Source organism: Tyto alba, unplaced genomic scaffold, assembly GCF_018691265.1.
Source record: "Tyto alba isolate M040663 unplaced genomic scaffold, T.alba_DEE_v4.0 Super-Scaffold_40, whole genome shotgun sequence".
Taxonomy (NCBI): domain Eukaryota; kingdom Metazoa; phylum Chordata; class Aves; order Strigiformes; family Tytonidae; genus Tyto; species Tyto alba.
The window spans coordinates 46,596,482-46,612,144 of NW_024881316.1; the positions used below are offsets into that span (position 1 = coordinate 46,596,482).

General features: G+C 39.8%; 1 protein-coding gene across 1 annotated transcript in view; it reads right to left on the bottom strand.

The window, feature by feature from the left end:
- The window catches only part of PKHD1 (PKHD1 ciliary IPT domain containing fibrocystin/polyductin), a 267,005-nt gene that overhangs the window by 102,681 nt on the left and 148,661 nt on the right, over window positions 1-15,663 (bottom strand). The window contains exons 47-50 of the mRNA XM_042803457.1: window positions 13,989-14,166; window positions 13,289-13,484; window positions 5,136-5,201; window positions 3,465-3,584 (exon numbers count right to left, since the gene is read on the bottom strand). Of these exons, the coding sequence (XP_042659391.1) occupies window positions 3,465-3,584; window positions 5,136-5,201; window positions 13,289-13,484; window positions 13,989-14,166 (560 nt within the window). The remainder of the gene's footprint in view (window positions 1-3,464; window positions 3,585-5,135; window positions 5,202-13,288; window positions 13,485-13,988; window positions 14,167-15,663) is intronic.

The window sequence follows — 15,663 nt, forward strand, 5'->3', positions numbered from 1 at the left end:
AGGAGAATTCCAGAAAGGCACTGAAGAGAATAGTTTCTGCACAACAACCGACCACACATACCTCCTCCAGTGATGGGAGCTAAGAGATTTCTTTCACTGGTAGGAAGAAGACAGCTACAGGGTATGGCTCTCCACTAGTCCAAGTTGGCAGTGCATTTTCACTCATCATTTCCCTCTTTCCTTGTAATCCATTAAGTATTTTCTTGTGGTTTTGCTGTTCAATAAATCTCATCTGAAGAGCAGAGACAGTTGTATTTTATGCTGCTCTAAGCAGCTGAACATGGTGATTCAGAACTGGGAACTCCCAGGACCTCATCCTGCCTCTCAGGCACCAACTTGCGTTCTGATTTAGGGCAAACTTTATTGTCGTGGCCTCTCAAATCCTCATAGGCAGAGAACATTCAAGTCCATGGTAAAACACAGATTATGTCTAATTGTCCAATCCTTACCCTGCTGCCTCCCAACCAGTAGGCACCAGTATGACAGAGAGAATCCTTATACCACACCCCACAGCACAGTGTAGATATTCCCCAGTTAAACCGACCAAACCAGAACTGCTCTAAATTCGTAAGACATTAGTTCTGACCTCAAAGGCTGTGCGGTCATGCTGCACAGTGCCAGGACTGAGTTAATGAGCTTTGCCTCTCAGGAGAGCTAATTAGTTCTGGTACACCATCATGCTGATGCAGCAGTATTGTTTCCAGTACTGGAACTAGATCAGTTAGGCTGGGCTGTGGGCAGCAATGTGCAATGATTCAGGCACAGCTTAGTCATGAAGGGCCTTGTGGTGTGTGACAAAGACCAGGGTCAGTATCTCACGTGGCAGCTAAAATGAGTTATTTTATTGAGAGGATTACACTCATCTTTGCAGGAAACACAGAGGACTTTTATTCATAGGTGAGCTTGCAATGCACCAGAGGACCATCACAACCTTAGCATCCAGTTTCCACCCTCTTCATCTAATCTAAACAACAGAACTCCAAATATTTAACCAAACCTTTTTATTTATTTAATTAATTACTTTCTGCTTCTCTGTAAATTGTTATTTACCTCCTATGACCATCTGATCATACTCCACATAATTAACTCACTGTGAGTGCAGAGGTCTTAGCTACCAGTGTCTCTTAGCTACCTTTGTGTCTCTTCATATCTGCATCTGACAGATGATTTTGAAGACTGAAATGATCTGGTCTTTTGACAATCACGGGCTGACATTACTGAACTGGTTATACTGTGATACACAAGAAGCTGAAACAGATGAGCTGGTGTTGTCTCTGGCCTTGTTCTCGGAGAGCGATGGAGGACAAATGTGCGATGGTGTGAAAAGCCCAACCATGGCAAGAAGATCCAAAAAAGACCAAAGCACATGAGAAATGTTCCACTAATACCTACATGAAGGGTCAGATATAACAGAGGTGAGAGTGGAGCAGGAACCAGGGAGCCCAGGACAGAAAGGACACTTTCTGTGTTTCTGAATGGAAAGCAGGCACATGTTCAACATCCAGTACTGATGGTGAATCTAGAGTAATGTTGTTGAAAAAGGAAAGCAAGTCCAGCATTTTGGGTGCTGCATTTGGACTTTGGAGATCAAGAGTCAATCCCCTGCTCTAGTACAGTTGCCCACTGGCAAGACCTTTACATGGATGTTAGTGTTGCTTATACTGACAAAAGAAATAGATGTAGACCTTCACATCATGGTTCAGAGGACATACATTAACTTCAAGCCAGATTCATATCTCAGGTGCTGCAGAACATGATCTACAGAAATGAGGTTCAAACCTCAGTTTATGGTGCCTGAACTGAGCTGACTGATGGGAGCTGGTTATCTAAGCTTTCATGATAATAAATTCATTTATGCACTTAGTACTATCTGAAATGTCCTTGGATATTGGAGACCTCACACAGTACTGGCAAATATGACATAGGAGACAGCTGTGACCATCTAGGGTTTCACCTGTTTAAGCAGAATGCTCCTGAAGTGCTTCAAACACTAGATATCTTCATATAAGCAAGTGACTTGAGCCCTGGAGCTCTACATAATACCATCAGTGAAGAACAACTCAATTCACATTAGACACCCACATTTGGTCAGCTCACTTCCAGCTCTGCTAACTGTAATGATGACAAACAGGTTAAGATGACTAGATGTATGGGCTCACTGTTACCTTAGATGCATGCAGGACACAGCACCTAAAGAAGATAATTAAACCTCTGGAGGGACATTTCTGTGCCTTTTCTGGCCTTTGAACTTACAAACACTTAACCACATTTATGCATTATAGCTAGTGAGGTGGTGGAATTGAAAAAAACAACACATTGTGCTTGTTTGACAGGAAAGGGGCATCTTATCAGAAAATTGAAATAGTCTACTCTTCAGTTCACTGTAAGTTTCCCCCAATAAATGAAGAAAAACATTATTTCAAACAATGCAGTGTTTTTTCACATTTATCAGAAAACTGAAGATTAAACTAAATATTCATTGAGGGTTGAACATAATTCTGAATTTAACCTGAAATTTTATATATATATTACTTTTGACACAGGACAGAGAAATCCATGCCCAAATGCCAACACAAAGCAACAGAAACTTCCTTCCACAAAGAATTCATAACCCAAAACCAGGTGGATGAGGAAGAGACATGGATCAGTGTTATCCCCATTTCCAGAGTGGAGCTGTGGTACGTAGAGAGACTTACATGGTTTCAGACAAATGAAGAGGAGACAGCATCAGGTCTTAGAGTATACCACACAATATTCATAGGATCATACAATAATTATGTCTGGAAGAGACCTCAAGACCGCATCTAGTCTAACTTCCTGATCAAAACAGGGTCAGCTATTACATAAAACAGTTATCACAAGTTTTTTTTCTCCAGCTTTCATTGCAAGTTGCCTAATATATTTGCTAGGATTTATAAGGTTGTTCATGCAATAAGGTCGTAAGATGATCTGGGATTTAAATGTAACTCATGTCCGAGGTTGAAGTACAGGCATAGGCTGAAATGTCTAGGAGGCAGCCATGGAAAATGACTTGAGAGATTATCGTTAATAGTGGGAATTACAAGAGGAGAATAAAATGGGAGGTGGTACAATTGTGGAAATGTAAAATATGCTCCCTGCACAAAACACAGAGAGGTGGGTCAAGAGATAAGCTCTTTGTGAACTGTGATTCTGGGTCTTGTAATTTCTTTGCTCCTGAAATAAAGTCCCTGTTTTGAATATCTATATGAATAAGTGCGTGTGTGTGTGTGTATGTGTAAAAGGAAAAGAATGACTATTCTCTTTCAGAAATTACACTTTTGTACTATAGTCAAGATTTCAATGTGATGACAAATGTGGTGTCCTGCACACACTAGAATGGACACTAGTGCCAAGGAGACCATGTTGGAACACGAATACATATCCTAAAGTAGACAGATACCAGCACCCCTACAGAAATTTAACACCTTTCCTTCCTTCCTTACTAGGTAAGATGATGACATCTTCCCCAGGGCCTGGGATGCTGCAGTTGGATCCACCCCAGCCTTTTTCCACATCATTCCATGTCTCTGGGTCTGACCATTTCAAAACAGCATCTGAAGGAACTACAAAACAGGACATACAAAGACAGAATTATAATTTTCAGTAGCTGGAAGAATTACCATTTCTTTGAAAGTCAAGCATCTGTGGCATTAACATCCTCCTTTTGTCACTGATGAAGCAACACTAACCACTCTTTATCCTCCATGATTAAAGGAAGCTGCCTGATAGGAAAAAAGAGATCTCCCAGGACCATGTTTTCGGAATTAAAGGACAGGGAGATAACAAAAAAAAAAAAAAAAAAAAAAAAAAAAAAAAAAAAAACAGATTCAAATTCTTTGGGACCCATAAAAAGGAAAGCAAATCTTGAGGATTGTAATACTTGCCTTATGTTATACCTTGTGAATACACTTCACAAACAACTGCTTCATTACTTTTATTTATGTCATACAAAGCTCTGAGCACTTTGAACACAAAATGAAGATGAACAAATGAAAACAAAAGCCAGTCACCTGTTCTTGGTGGCAAAACCAGATGATCAAAATGGTAAGTAACCCTACCAGCATGTGCCAACTCTTCTTAAGAGTTAAGACCTGCCTTGGAAAAGCAACTTGACTGAGACATGTGGCAAGTCCTGCTCATTCCTCAAAGATTTATTTTCAGCTCAATCCGGAAGGAAACTTCTGAGCCTTAGAATCAGAAACATACTGAGAGAAATTAAGTTCACAAAATGTAGGTGCTTAACTTGCACTTGTATTTTAGACAACTAATGAGCCAGACTTCATAAATTAGTTGCCTAAGATTGTTCTGCCACCAAGACAGGAAGAAAAGCCTTCAGGGGGAAATCCTGTACACTAAGTTTAGTAAGCCCTAAACTAATGCAGGCAGGGCCTCCCTCTGGAGGCTTCTACAAGCACCTACCTCTGTCTTGCCACTGTAAAGGAAATTCTGGCATTTTTTTTTTCTTGAGGGGACCTTCATTAGGTATTGAAAACACAGGGACAAGCTCATGCTTAAGTGTGGGGGGCTAAACCCAGTTCAGTAGCACTGTGGAGCAGAAAAACTCTCTGTTGTCAAGGAACAGAGAGAAATTAAACTCAGGTGGAGCTGGGTCTGTCTTTCCATTACTTGTTTGTTCAGGGGGAAAACCTCTGCAAAAAGGTCTTTAAACCCTATTGTCACATAAATGCTTATTGTTGTTAATACGCAGCAAGGCGGCTATGCAACTAAGACCAAAATTTGGAGGTTTCTCTTGTCTGGTGTATTTTTCTGTCTGATTTGACATGCAACTGTGCAGTAACGTCACACTATTACACTAAGATCACCATGGAACACTAAAATACACTGTAGTCGTACATTCTTCACGACCTTTCTGATCTGCTATGGTATTTCTTAACAAAAGTTTATAGCCTTTTATGCTGTGGAATCACACATTTATCATGAGCAATGGTAGATATGGCTCAATGAAATGCTTAAATGAATGCCAAGAACCCCTGTTGGGTTGATAGATGTACAAAATATTGAGGTGAAAAATAGCAATCTATTTCTGAAAAAGTAGTAAAAAAGAAATGGTGTGATTCCCAGACCAAGTCTTTCAGACACAGTCTGTCACGTACCTGAGGTAGGTAAATCCACTCTTTCCTTCTCTTTCAGTGTGACCTGAATTAAGTCAGCTCCTGTGACTGAACACAGATTTATAGGGAGTTACAGCAAGACCTTACAAATTAACAGCAACAAAAAATCACACTAAATCAATTTTTACATGTGATTTTCTGACAACATTTTACATTTCTAACAAAAATAATTAAGAACTGTATGTGTTTTCTAAGCTTTTTTGCCTTTTTTGTGCTTTGAGAAAGGATTAAACAAACACATTTTAATTCACAGATACGGAAGGGTCTCTAGACAACTCTTTAGAAACAGCTGAAACAAAACATTCCACAATCAGAAATTCTAGGCTGGATCATGAATCTCATTTATCCCACTATAAATCCACAGCAGTTCCACTAACACAAGCGATATTACACCATTGAATGCATAATGTATTAACTGGCTCAAACAGCGAATTACAGCTTTTGTTTTGTAGTTTGGTTTTGATTTTTTTTTTTCCAAATCTTGCATCTGAAAGAGATTCTTTAATTAGTCAGACTTTATAGACTGAAGACAGAGACCCTGTGTTCTCTACTGTGAAAAGAGGTCAGGAGCAATTATCACAGTTGTAACCTTTGTGCCAGTATATTGTCAGCAGGAGAAGGGCCAGGATAATGCAAATTAAACTAAGAGGAGCAGGAGAAAACTACTTCAGACCCAGCTAAAAGGCTACCTCCTCTTCATCTCCAGTGGGATATAAAAGCACTTCCTTTCAGTCACCAGACTGGAACAACTGTAGGTTAAAATAGAAACACTCTGACAAACATAAATCTCCTGTCCACTGTCCAACCCCTTACAGTGACCCTAAAATGTCATCGGAAGATTTTTTTGGGGGTAGAGGAATTGTATAAATAAAGCCATTGTCAGAACTTTCCTCAGTGACAGAACACGCCAGGAAATTCCCTACATGTATATCAACCCACCAATGGGATTTCATGCCATATTGTAATTTACTTATTTTATCTTTAAACAAGTCTCTGTACTTTTAAATTGTGAGAAGCGTCCTTCCCTACCTCCCTCTTTTTCTCCCAGTGCAACTGAGCAAATTTAAAATAACTGAGGTTCATTAATTTTAAGTGTTCAATAAATTAGTATGAATAATCAAAAAACTTGATTCTTTCTGATAATTACTATTTGATGTCAGTTGAAAGCACTCGATTGAGTTGGCAGCATATGCTCCTATGCCAAATGAGGCTTCCATAATTAAATAGAAACTGATTCCATGAGGTTTTTCTCATGTCTGATTAATTAGTAATCAGGTGCCTCAGCCCTGTTCTTCAGTGACACCATCTCTCTCAACAGTAGCTGTGATCTGATGCATGTTACAGTCAAGCCAATCTTCCCCAAATTGTCACATAAAGCTAAACCTGAACAATATCATGTCTTTGGGTGGCCACAAGGTGAACCTCTGAGGACAAAGAATGACATGATGATAATTTAAAGTCTCTGACACAGAGTTCCTCTGGCTTTTAGACAATACTCTTCTATGGGCATTTTTATGGTTATGGTGGCCTTTCTTCTCCTCACTTATAGCAGGGCAAATCAGGAGTCAAAAGTGTTTACATTAGTCTCAGGAAAAGTGAGAGAACCAAACCTTGATAGTATCCTTTTTTTGATAAATATGTTTTGTCAGATTTGTTGGGTTTTATTTTGCTTAATTTTGCAGACACTATAGTGCAATAATCTAATTAAGGATGTTTGTATTGTTCAGAGAAAAGCTGTTCTAATTAAATCCTGAAGGCACATAAAACTTGATCAATATGCTATATAGACCTCATAAAGGGGTTCAGTCCCCTTACGCAGTGAAGAAAGGAACTGTTAAGATTTAACTCAGTACAGTCATGTCCAGAATCAGAGCAAAGATAAAAGTTTCTCAAATTTTAAGTGTCAACCAACCACAGAGCATGACAATTCAAACCATTATAAGTCATTTATACCCTCCAGTAAGTGCAGGTATCAGGGGCTGAATTTTCCACAGCCCTGAAATTTGCACAATCATTTATGTCAACGGCGTGTAAAGTGCAGCAGTTGTGAATCAGTAGTGTTTTGTTGCTGTTTCCCACAAATACTCTTAAAAACTAATCAAAACAAGAGAGACACAGGCCTTGGGAATATTCAAGACTACAGTGACATAGCCCTTCTGGTTGTTTTGTTTTGCTGCTGAGTATGTTATCATTGTTTCTGTACAGGTCAGCAAGAGATATAGGCAACACAGATGAAGGGCATCATTAGTAAGCATTGAATTAAGGTGACTCTTCACAAAATGTAGTTATAAAGCTCTAGGGCTTAGTTGTACAAAACCTTTATAAGGCTCATCAATTTCTGTCTTATTACAGTTCTTCCTGGATGTTTGGGCTGTGAATCATAAATATAGGCCTTGATGATACTCCTGGTAACTTTCTTCTGGTTCAGGGTTCCTTGAATGAACATGAAGGAGGAACAACTTAGTCTTTTATCAGCTTTGCAGTGACGGGGAATTTTGCCTGCGGATATTAGGAAGGGCTGAAACTAGGATAAATGGCTCCAATAGCCTGACTTACAAATAACAAGCAACTCCACGCGATTTAACATCAACTGGGTTATCATATATCACAGGGAAATCAAAACTTTTAGACAGTGCAATCAACACCACAGTGAGACACACCTCTAGAAACTAGAGAACATGGGATAGGATATTTTTTCATCCTCTACCAGGATCTGTTACAGGAGGTACCCAGAAATACGGTATCATGGGGACACTGCAGTAAGGAGATGTTAAAAAAAAAAAAAAAAAAAATGGGGCTAGTGGACACAGATTCTTGCTTAGAGCAGATTAATATCTGCAGAGGCAGAAGTGAAGGCATGAAATTTCTTCTACAGAGATCACATAGTCAAAAGATCATCCCTGACAGGATTATAAGGTCATTTCATCATTTTATTTCTGTAACTGCTACATTCTCTGGTCTCTCTGCTGCCACACCAGAAGGACAGGAGCTCATCCACCAGGAAAAGGTTGATTTTTCTCTTTGTGTCCGTTACAAAGGACACCTCTTTGTTAAGAACCAACATTTCATTTCATGGAGGGCACTGAGCAGCCCACATCTGGTCAACTGACCTTCTGAAAGAACTGATATAGGGTGAATTTTATCTAGCTGGAAGAAAAGGCTCATGCCTGTACAATCAGCCTTCTGTAACAAATTAACTCAATTTTTTAGGTCTTTCACCTAGGATTCTCCTTTACCCCCTAGCAATAAGGCTGCATAAAATATCTTTGTTTATTTATTTTCTGTATTTTAATATTAAAAACAAACATTCTTAAGGTCCTGTTTTTCTCCTATACAAAGCAAATACAGAAACCCACAGAATGTAATGGAAGTGAGATCATTCTTTAGGAACTTAGAAAAGAGAATAAGTGTAATCAAATTATTATTTTGAAGAACTATGGAAACTGCAAACCTGCTTCTGACACAGCAGTAATATAAGGTTGAGCCTCAGGCCCTCTTAACAACTCACACATGAGTAGCTTGAGCAAAGTCAGCAGGATGACCCATCTCCATAAAAGTTGTGTCTACTGAAAAATGTATTTGGGGTAAATAAAAAGTTTGATAATCCTTTCAGTGATGTTTTCAATAATGTTTGTGTCTAGCACTCCAATTTTAGAAAAAAGCTGAGATCTCTGGAGATAAAGCAAGCCAACACTTTGTTCCATTTCAAAAGAAAATGGTTTAAACATTTTAAAAGTGAACAAAAATGAGACAATGTCTCTCTGGTTTTTAGCCAATTGCAGTATTGCCCAGGGACTTTAACCAAGGAGCAGTACCACGCAGCGGCACCATATGCTCATATTTGTAACAGACTTAAAAAGCTCATAATGTTATTATCGTAATTTACACAGGATATTTCTCCTAAAAATATCCCAGATGTCCCAGTGTGACATTTTTTTCCAACTCCCATGTTACAGTAAGTTTTGTTGATTCAGCATGGTCATGTCATGTTAGGACCACTATCCTGAAACATGGCTGAGCCACAATCCATCAGTGTTTTGGAGAGCCACACAGCAATTTCAGTGCCCATCAGTGACCTTTGATGAACGTTTCTCTCAAGACACAGGGTGCCCCAGAGAAAATCAGGATGATGCTACAGAGACTGAATAATGTCAAAGCAAAGCTGATGATCTAGAAATGACTGGCATGAGATGCCTCAAGCTTCTTCATTTCCCCTTCACCCAGCATCCAGCAGGGACATGGGGGTTATCTCTCCGCCAATGCTGATTCTTTTAAAATGGTCTGTAAAGATTATTTTCAAAGGGACTCATGGGTTGGTGAACAGAGTTTCATGTATGTAGGTAGAAGTGACTATCTTTATTAACAGGATCATTGGATAGGTAGCCCACATAGCAGAAACATTCTCCATTACATTTATTTCTCTCCATTCAGCAAGCCCTGCTTTGTCCCATGCACAAGCCTAATTTACAAAACTGCAAGCATGCAAAGCATCAGGGCAAGTTAACTCCTTTAATCCCCTCCATACGGTATATTTTCTTGCCTTTTGTGTTAGAGAGACCTTTTTTCTCCCCCAAAGATAAACAAACACTTGCATGACACCAGGCAATTTTGGATGGAAGGGGACATGGAGAAAGCCTCAGCCCGATGCAAACTGCTGGCCAAGGTGGCTTCATTCAGCTGCCCACTTTGTTTGAATAACAATATCTTATCAGTCATGGGGTTTTCCCTCCTCTTCTCTCCCCTTTTCTCCCCCATGCAGGTCTGAGCAAAAGGCTGTGTGAATTCAGGAGGCTGCTTGTGAATGAGCTGGCATCTGATACGTATTTACTGACGTTAATTTTGGATGTAATGCACCCCTGCCACTTCCCCACAGTTTGCCCTAAAAGGCTTTCTGATGGGCACAAAAGCAGAGGGTCAAAAGTAAGTTGACCCCTGCCAGAATGTACAATTATTAGAAAGAGGCGGTACACCAGCAGCTGTCGAAACCCCACCGGCACGGCAAAGTGCTTCCAAAAGTCGGAGGATGACTAATATGCTCGAGCTCTCCCCTCCGCCCTGCAAGAGCCGGCTACTTTCTGCAGGAAGAATTATGGCCCTCCCTAGCAGCTGCAATAATTGTCTTCCCATTGTCCCCCAGCCCTCCCTCTGCCACCCCCTACAAGTGCCCATTGTCAGTGCGGAGTCAAGTGATTATATGCTTGGGCTGATGCTGTTTGCGCCCAGCTGCCTGACTGCTGACACACGAGCACAGAGAGGGGGGACCCGCGTCTGCGAGACGGGACTCCGACATACCAGACCTTTTACATAAGTCAAACAGGAACAAATGACTCTTTATCAGCCCCTTCTCCCTTTGAAGTGGCGGCTGCTTATAGGCCCTTACAGCTTTTCCTCCTTAGCCCGAGCAAACATCCTCCTTTTGATATGCTACATGCTCATTATCTCTGCCCCATTTAATGATTTTTGATTGAAAGGTGGCAGCGCAGTTGCCAAGAGGGTAGTTAAAGAGGCTCCACGCAGTCAGGACGACAAGAAAGGCTTTCCTTGTGCAGCAGCCTAAATTTGGAGTTTCTTAACAGTGTGTTCTTGTTCTTAGCAGCAGATAAGGGCTGAGCGTGAAATTCTTAATTAAGCAGTAAATAGAGAGTGGGGTGTCAGCAGATGCAGCCTGTAGCCATGGACACCAAGTCAGATGAAGGAGAGGAGCTGAGACTCAATGCCGGCCCCGGGCTCAGGCATGACTGACAGCTGAAGAATCCGACAAAGCTTGTAAACGGGATTAATTAGTTGGCTAATTATTTCATATAGTTAAATGTAAATAAAAAAAAAAATAATAATGATAAAAAAAAAAAAAACCCCACACAAAAAAAAAACAAACTTACAGAGCTAGGCAGGAACACATTCTAAAGGCCAGACCTTCAAATGTTGTCCTCTCTGGGTTGTTGGGTGGACTGGTGGGTTTTTAAGGCCAGAAGGGACTATTGTGGCAGACTTCTCTGACCTCCTACAGAGCATGAATCTCGCCTCATGAGGTTTCTAATAGCTTCTCATATAGCTGGAGCATATTTCTCTGAAAGAATGGCCAAGCATCTTCTAAGGACCCTGAGTGATGGAAAGTTCACCACATGCCATGAGTCTGGTCTGATGGCTAATTAGACTCACCCTCTTAGCCTGCACAGCTGAGATTAGGAGAGAAATTAAATGACATACCAGATCTAGGAATCTGCTCACTCTGTTTCATATTTTTACCCTACCAACAACATTAGATATTAGGTACATGATGGTGAATTATTGATCTCATTGATATAAAAGTCCTTGCTGAAAATGTTCACAGCATGAATTATACATGTTAGGTGTTTTCATAAATTTCCCTTCATGTACTTTGGATGATTGTTTCTCTCTGTATTAAAATGAAAAACAACAATGAGCTCTTCATATAATAAAAATCAAGATGAAATGAAGGCAAGAGAAGGACATGGAAGTATCTATGATTCAAGAATTACGTATGCTGGCCAGATCACTTTGTCCCAGTCTTCCCAAGACTGTCATCTCCTCTATTTTCAACAGTAGTAAGACACCAAGATATAGGTGTCATCTTCTGAGCTTTCCCATGCTACTCTATTCATGAAAATGCAATTCAGGATATGCAACCTGAAAACTGGTTGACTTCTGTATTTGAAAGAACAAATTTACACTGTTAGTAAACTAAAATAATAAAAATATATTTCTTCTTTCAGTAGATACTTGAAGTGATCTTGGGCAACATTTAGACTTAACATTTAGTTTTAAACTAGCAAATCTATATCTATACTGTATCTAAATGGGTCCAGGACATGGAACTAAGATCTGAACCCCAATAATCTACATGGCTATATTACTGGCCAAGTTTCTGGCACAGCTTTGGCCCAGACCAATACATTCTCCCAGGTGGTGATCATTACAGTTTGGGAGTTAGCACAGGACAGGGATCTTTCCTAATTTGAAACATGGGTTCATCTTTCTTGTTTTGAAAGATAAAATTTTAAGCTGCACGGACACAAGTTGTGCAATGCCATTTGGCCACAGTCCCAGAGATGGATGCAGCATGTGTGACCCTCAGACTGAGGTTAAGGTATGGGCTTCTCCATTTGTCCTCAAATGTACATTGGATGATTTTCACTGCTGTCAGACTAAACTCAGTGGATTGCCTGCCCTCATTCCAGCCACTTTTTCCTCTCCACTGTCCCACTGACTGTTCTAGTTGCCAATTCCTAAACAGATCCTAAATGAGAAAGCCTTTTGAATGCCATCTCACCAATGCAAATCAAGAGAAACTCATTAAAACTAATGGATTAGATCAGTACCAACATTTTCTGTTACTGTGAAAATCAGCATCTTTATATTTTAACTTCCCTGTATGATAGTAATGAAGGATAAACTATGCTCTCAAAGGCACTGAAATTTTTTTGTGATTCCTGTTTCTACTATTATTAATAATGGCAACAATCATTACTTTGTCTTTTACATATAGAACTTAGACCCTTATAAAATCATTTGTTTGAGAACAAGAATTGGAGAAAATGTCCCAAATTTAAAAGAATAAATGAAACCTGAATATCGGTAAATATCTGAATTTCTAAAAAAATGACCACCACACTTCATGATCTAGCATACAAAGACAACATACTCAAATGTAAAGGTCAGTGATGTCTTTGGAAGTTTACAATCACAGGAAAACTTCTCACCCAGTAATCCCATTGCCTTCAGTGGGCTCAGTCTAGATAGATTGCACATGATTTATTAATTATATATGTGATATAGGACCAGCTGACAACAGAGATCATTAGTGGAATTTAATGCTTTTTCCTCTCCAAAACACCAAATCAAATTCAACTGATGTCGCATTGCACACTACTTATGATATATTCCTTTTGTTGAGAGATCAGGCATCAGATAGATCAGATAGAGATGGACACAATATGAACGCATTTACCAATTTGATTGATCTTTTTGAAGGACCATTCACTTATTGAAAAGCCACTGAAAAGTAGTCTTGTGTCTAAGGCCTTATGTAGTTTAGTGGTTTAAATTAAAAAGACATCAGCTCAGTCACTATTCTTGAACAAAAAGTTACATTACATCCCTTGTATTGCACTTACCCAAATAGGTTATCTTCCTCAATGTGCTGTCAAGGTACCAGTCACAGCTCCTATGATGTCCGTATGAAGGCAGCGATTGGAGTGGCTGTCCAGGTCTTGTCCCGCAGGACACCATAACCTCAGCGTGGGCAGGAAGATCGCTGTGTTCCACCAGCAAGTAATTCCCAGCTGTGAAGTTACTAAATGTCACTGAATACTAGAGAAGAAGGAATCAAAATAAACATGCCTCTGTCTGTGATTAGAGCTCCATGAAGTGCAGTAAAAAGGAATAAAGAAGACGGTGCTTTTCATAGGCAAGATATTCTTTTGCAAAATGTCTATTGGAAACATGCAAGAGAGATGTAAAATTCATCAGAAGGTGATGGTGAATGCAGACAAAATCAGTTCCCCTCATCACCTTTAAAAGGTGCAGAGGAACGATGTTTTCTGAAAAATATGCTTTGGTATTAAGGTAGTAAAAATTTTGTTAATTCCTAAGCACCACACTAAACTTTCATCTAAGACATCCAAAATCATCTTCCTGCTCCAAGTTACTACTGAGAGCTTCAGGTCATCATATCTAAGCCCTCCCTATAAATATACAGAGATTTTCTCAGTAGACTTAACACTTTTTTCCCTCTCTCTGCTCACCCAGAAAAATGAAAGCATGATTATCTCTTCCAAATATAATTTTGAAATTTAAAAAAAATTCCCATGTTACCTGGAGCTGCTTGCTGACCAAAGGGTTGTCAAATGTCAATGCATAAGTCTCTTTATCCAAGAGAAGAACCATCCAGCCATACAGGTTTGATAAAGTATCAGGGACATAATTGACTGTGGTTGTCTTATTCCTACTGTCAGTCACAGTTAAATTATAGGGAATGTCTGGAGCCTCTTTTCTGGAGGAAAAAAAAATATAGTATTGCTTCACTGATCTCTGTCATTTTGCAACTTTTACAGTTCTGTTTTTATTTGAATTACAGTGGCATATGCTGGCTCCCTCGCAGAATGTGACTTCATTTGTTTAGTTCTCTACAAATAGGGTGAGAAATGATCTCTGCCTGAAGTGCCATAAAAAGAGAAAGAGAGAAAGACAAAGGATGGACGAATAAAGGCACAGAGGAGCAAATCTTGTGCCAAAGCAGAGCAATGGCAACAGACAAGGTACCAACTCCTACACTGTCAGAGTATTTACAAAGCCACCAGGCTCACGAGCCTCAGATTCAACTTTTAGGATCTTCATGAAATTTGATAGTTTTCTGATTACTCACACTTAAGCAGTCAAAAGTTTCATTAAGGCTGAAGGTGTAAAAATCTTGTGTAAGTCAAAAAGTTTCTCTGCACACAAGTCAGCATGGAGTACAAATCTGGGGCTGCTGCAGACTGATGAAAGCCTTCACAAAACGGGCGAACTTTTAGTGCAGCAGTTCTGAGCAACCAAATGAGAACTCAGACGCCTTTTTCATTAGAACTTTGCACTCCTAATTTCTGTCCAACCTAGTCAGAGAAAACTCACTGAACATTTCAACAGTAGTAATCGTATCATGAGTGAGCATAAACCCTTCAGATTTGATGCCAATGGAGATCTTTATCTGCTTAAAATAGGAAATAACACGGTGAAGCTGGGATGTGTATAGCCATTGACCTTGACTTCCTTTCCAGGAGCAGTCTCTGTTTTTCTCCTGAACATAGACTGACTAAAATGATCTTGATTATTTGGGCGTCTGGCCATAATAACCTCTTACTGCTATGCCTGCCAGTTTCCCCAAGGTGAAAGGCTTGGTAAGGTAAAGTCCAGAGACACAGAATACTCTGCTTTCACGAACTGCTTTGTTGAAGGGAACAAACTACATGAATGAAAAGATAAAGTTGAAAGGCAGCTTATCTTTCTGATGTTCAAACATTGAACATCTATTGCCTCTTCATGTGTGATCAGAGACACATGATCATAAGCCTCTTCTTCAAAACAAAGATCTTACCTCCAGTCCTCAGCATCCTGAATTCCTACAACAGCTCTTAAAACTGGTGGAAACCATGAATGAATCTATGCTCTGGTTAGCTACACTGTGTTACTGCTTCACATCTGGAACGAGACTGGGAAGGTCCCCTCTCCTTCTAGAGCCAATAAGGAGCATCAAGCTCCTCCAGAGGAGGCCAGATGTAAGGTAGGCTAAAATGTTCTCTGGAGCTGTTTGTCCATGACCTGAATGAATTTGGGCAACAAGGCTTCCACATTAGAAATTGCATTTTGATACTAAAAATCAGGAAGCATAAATCCTAGTCTAAGAACCTTCTCCCTGTCCCCTTATTGCACACACATGCACAGACTGCCTAAGCTTGTCTGAGAACTTGATGTATCTCATTGTGGCACTATTCTCAGTAGCAACAGGAAAAGA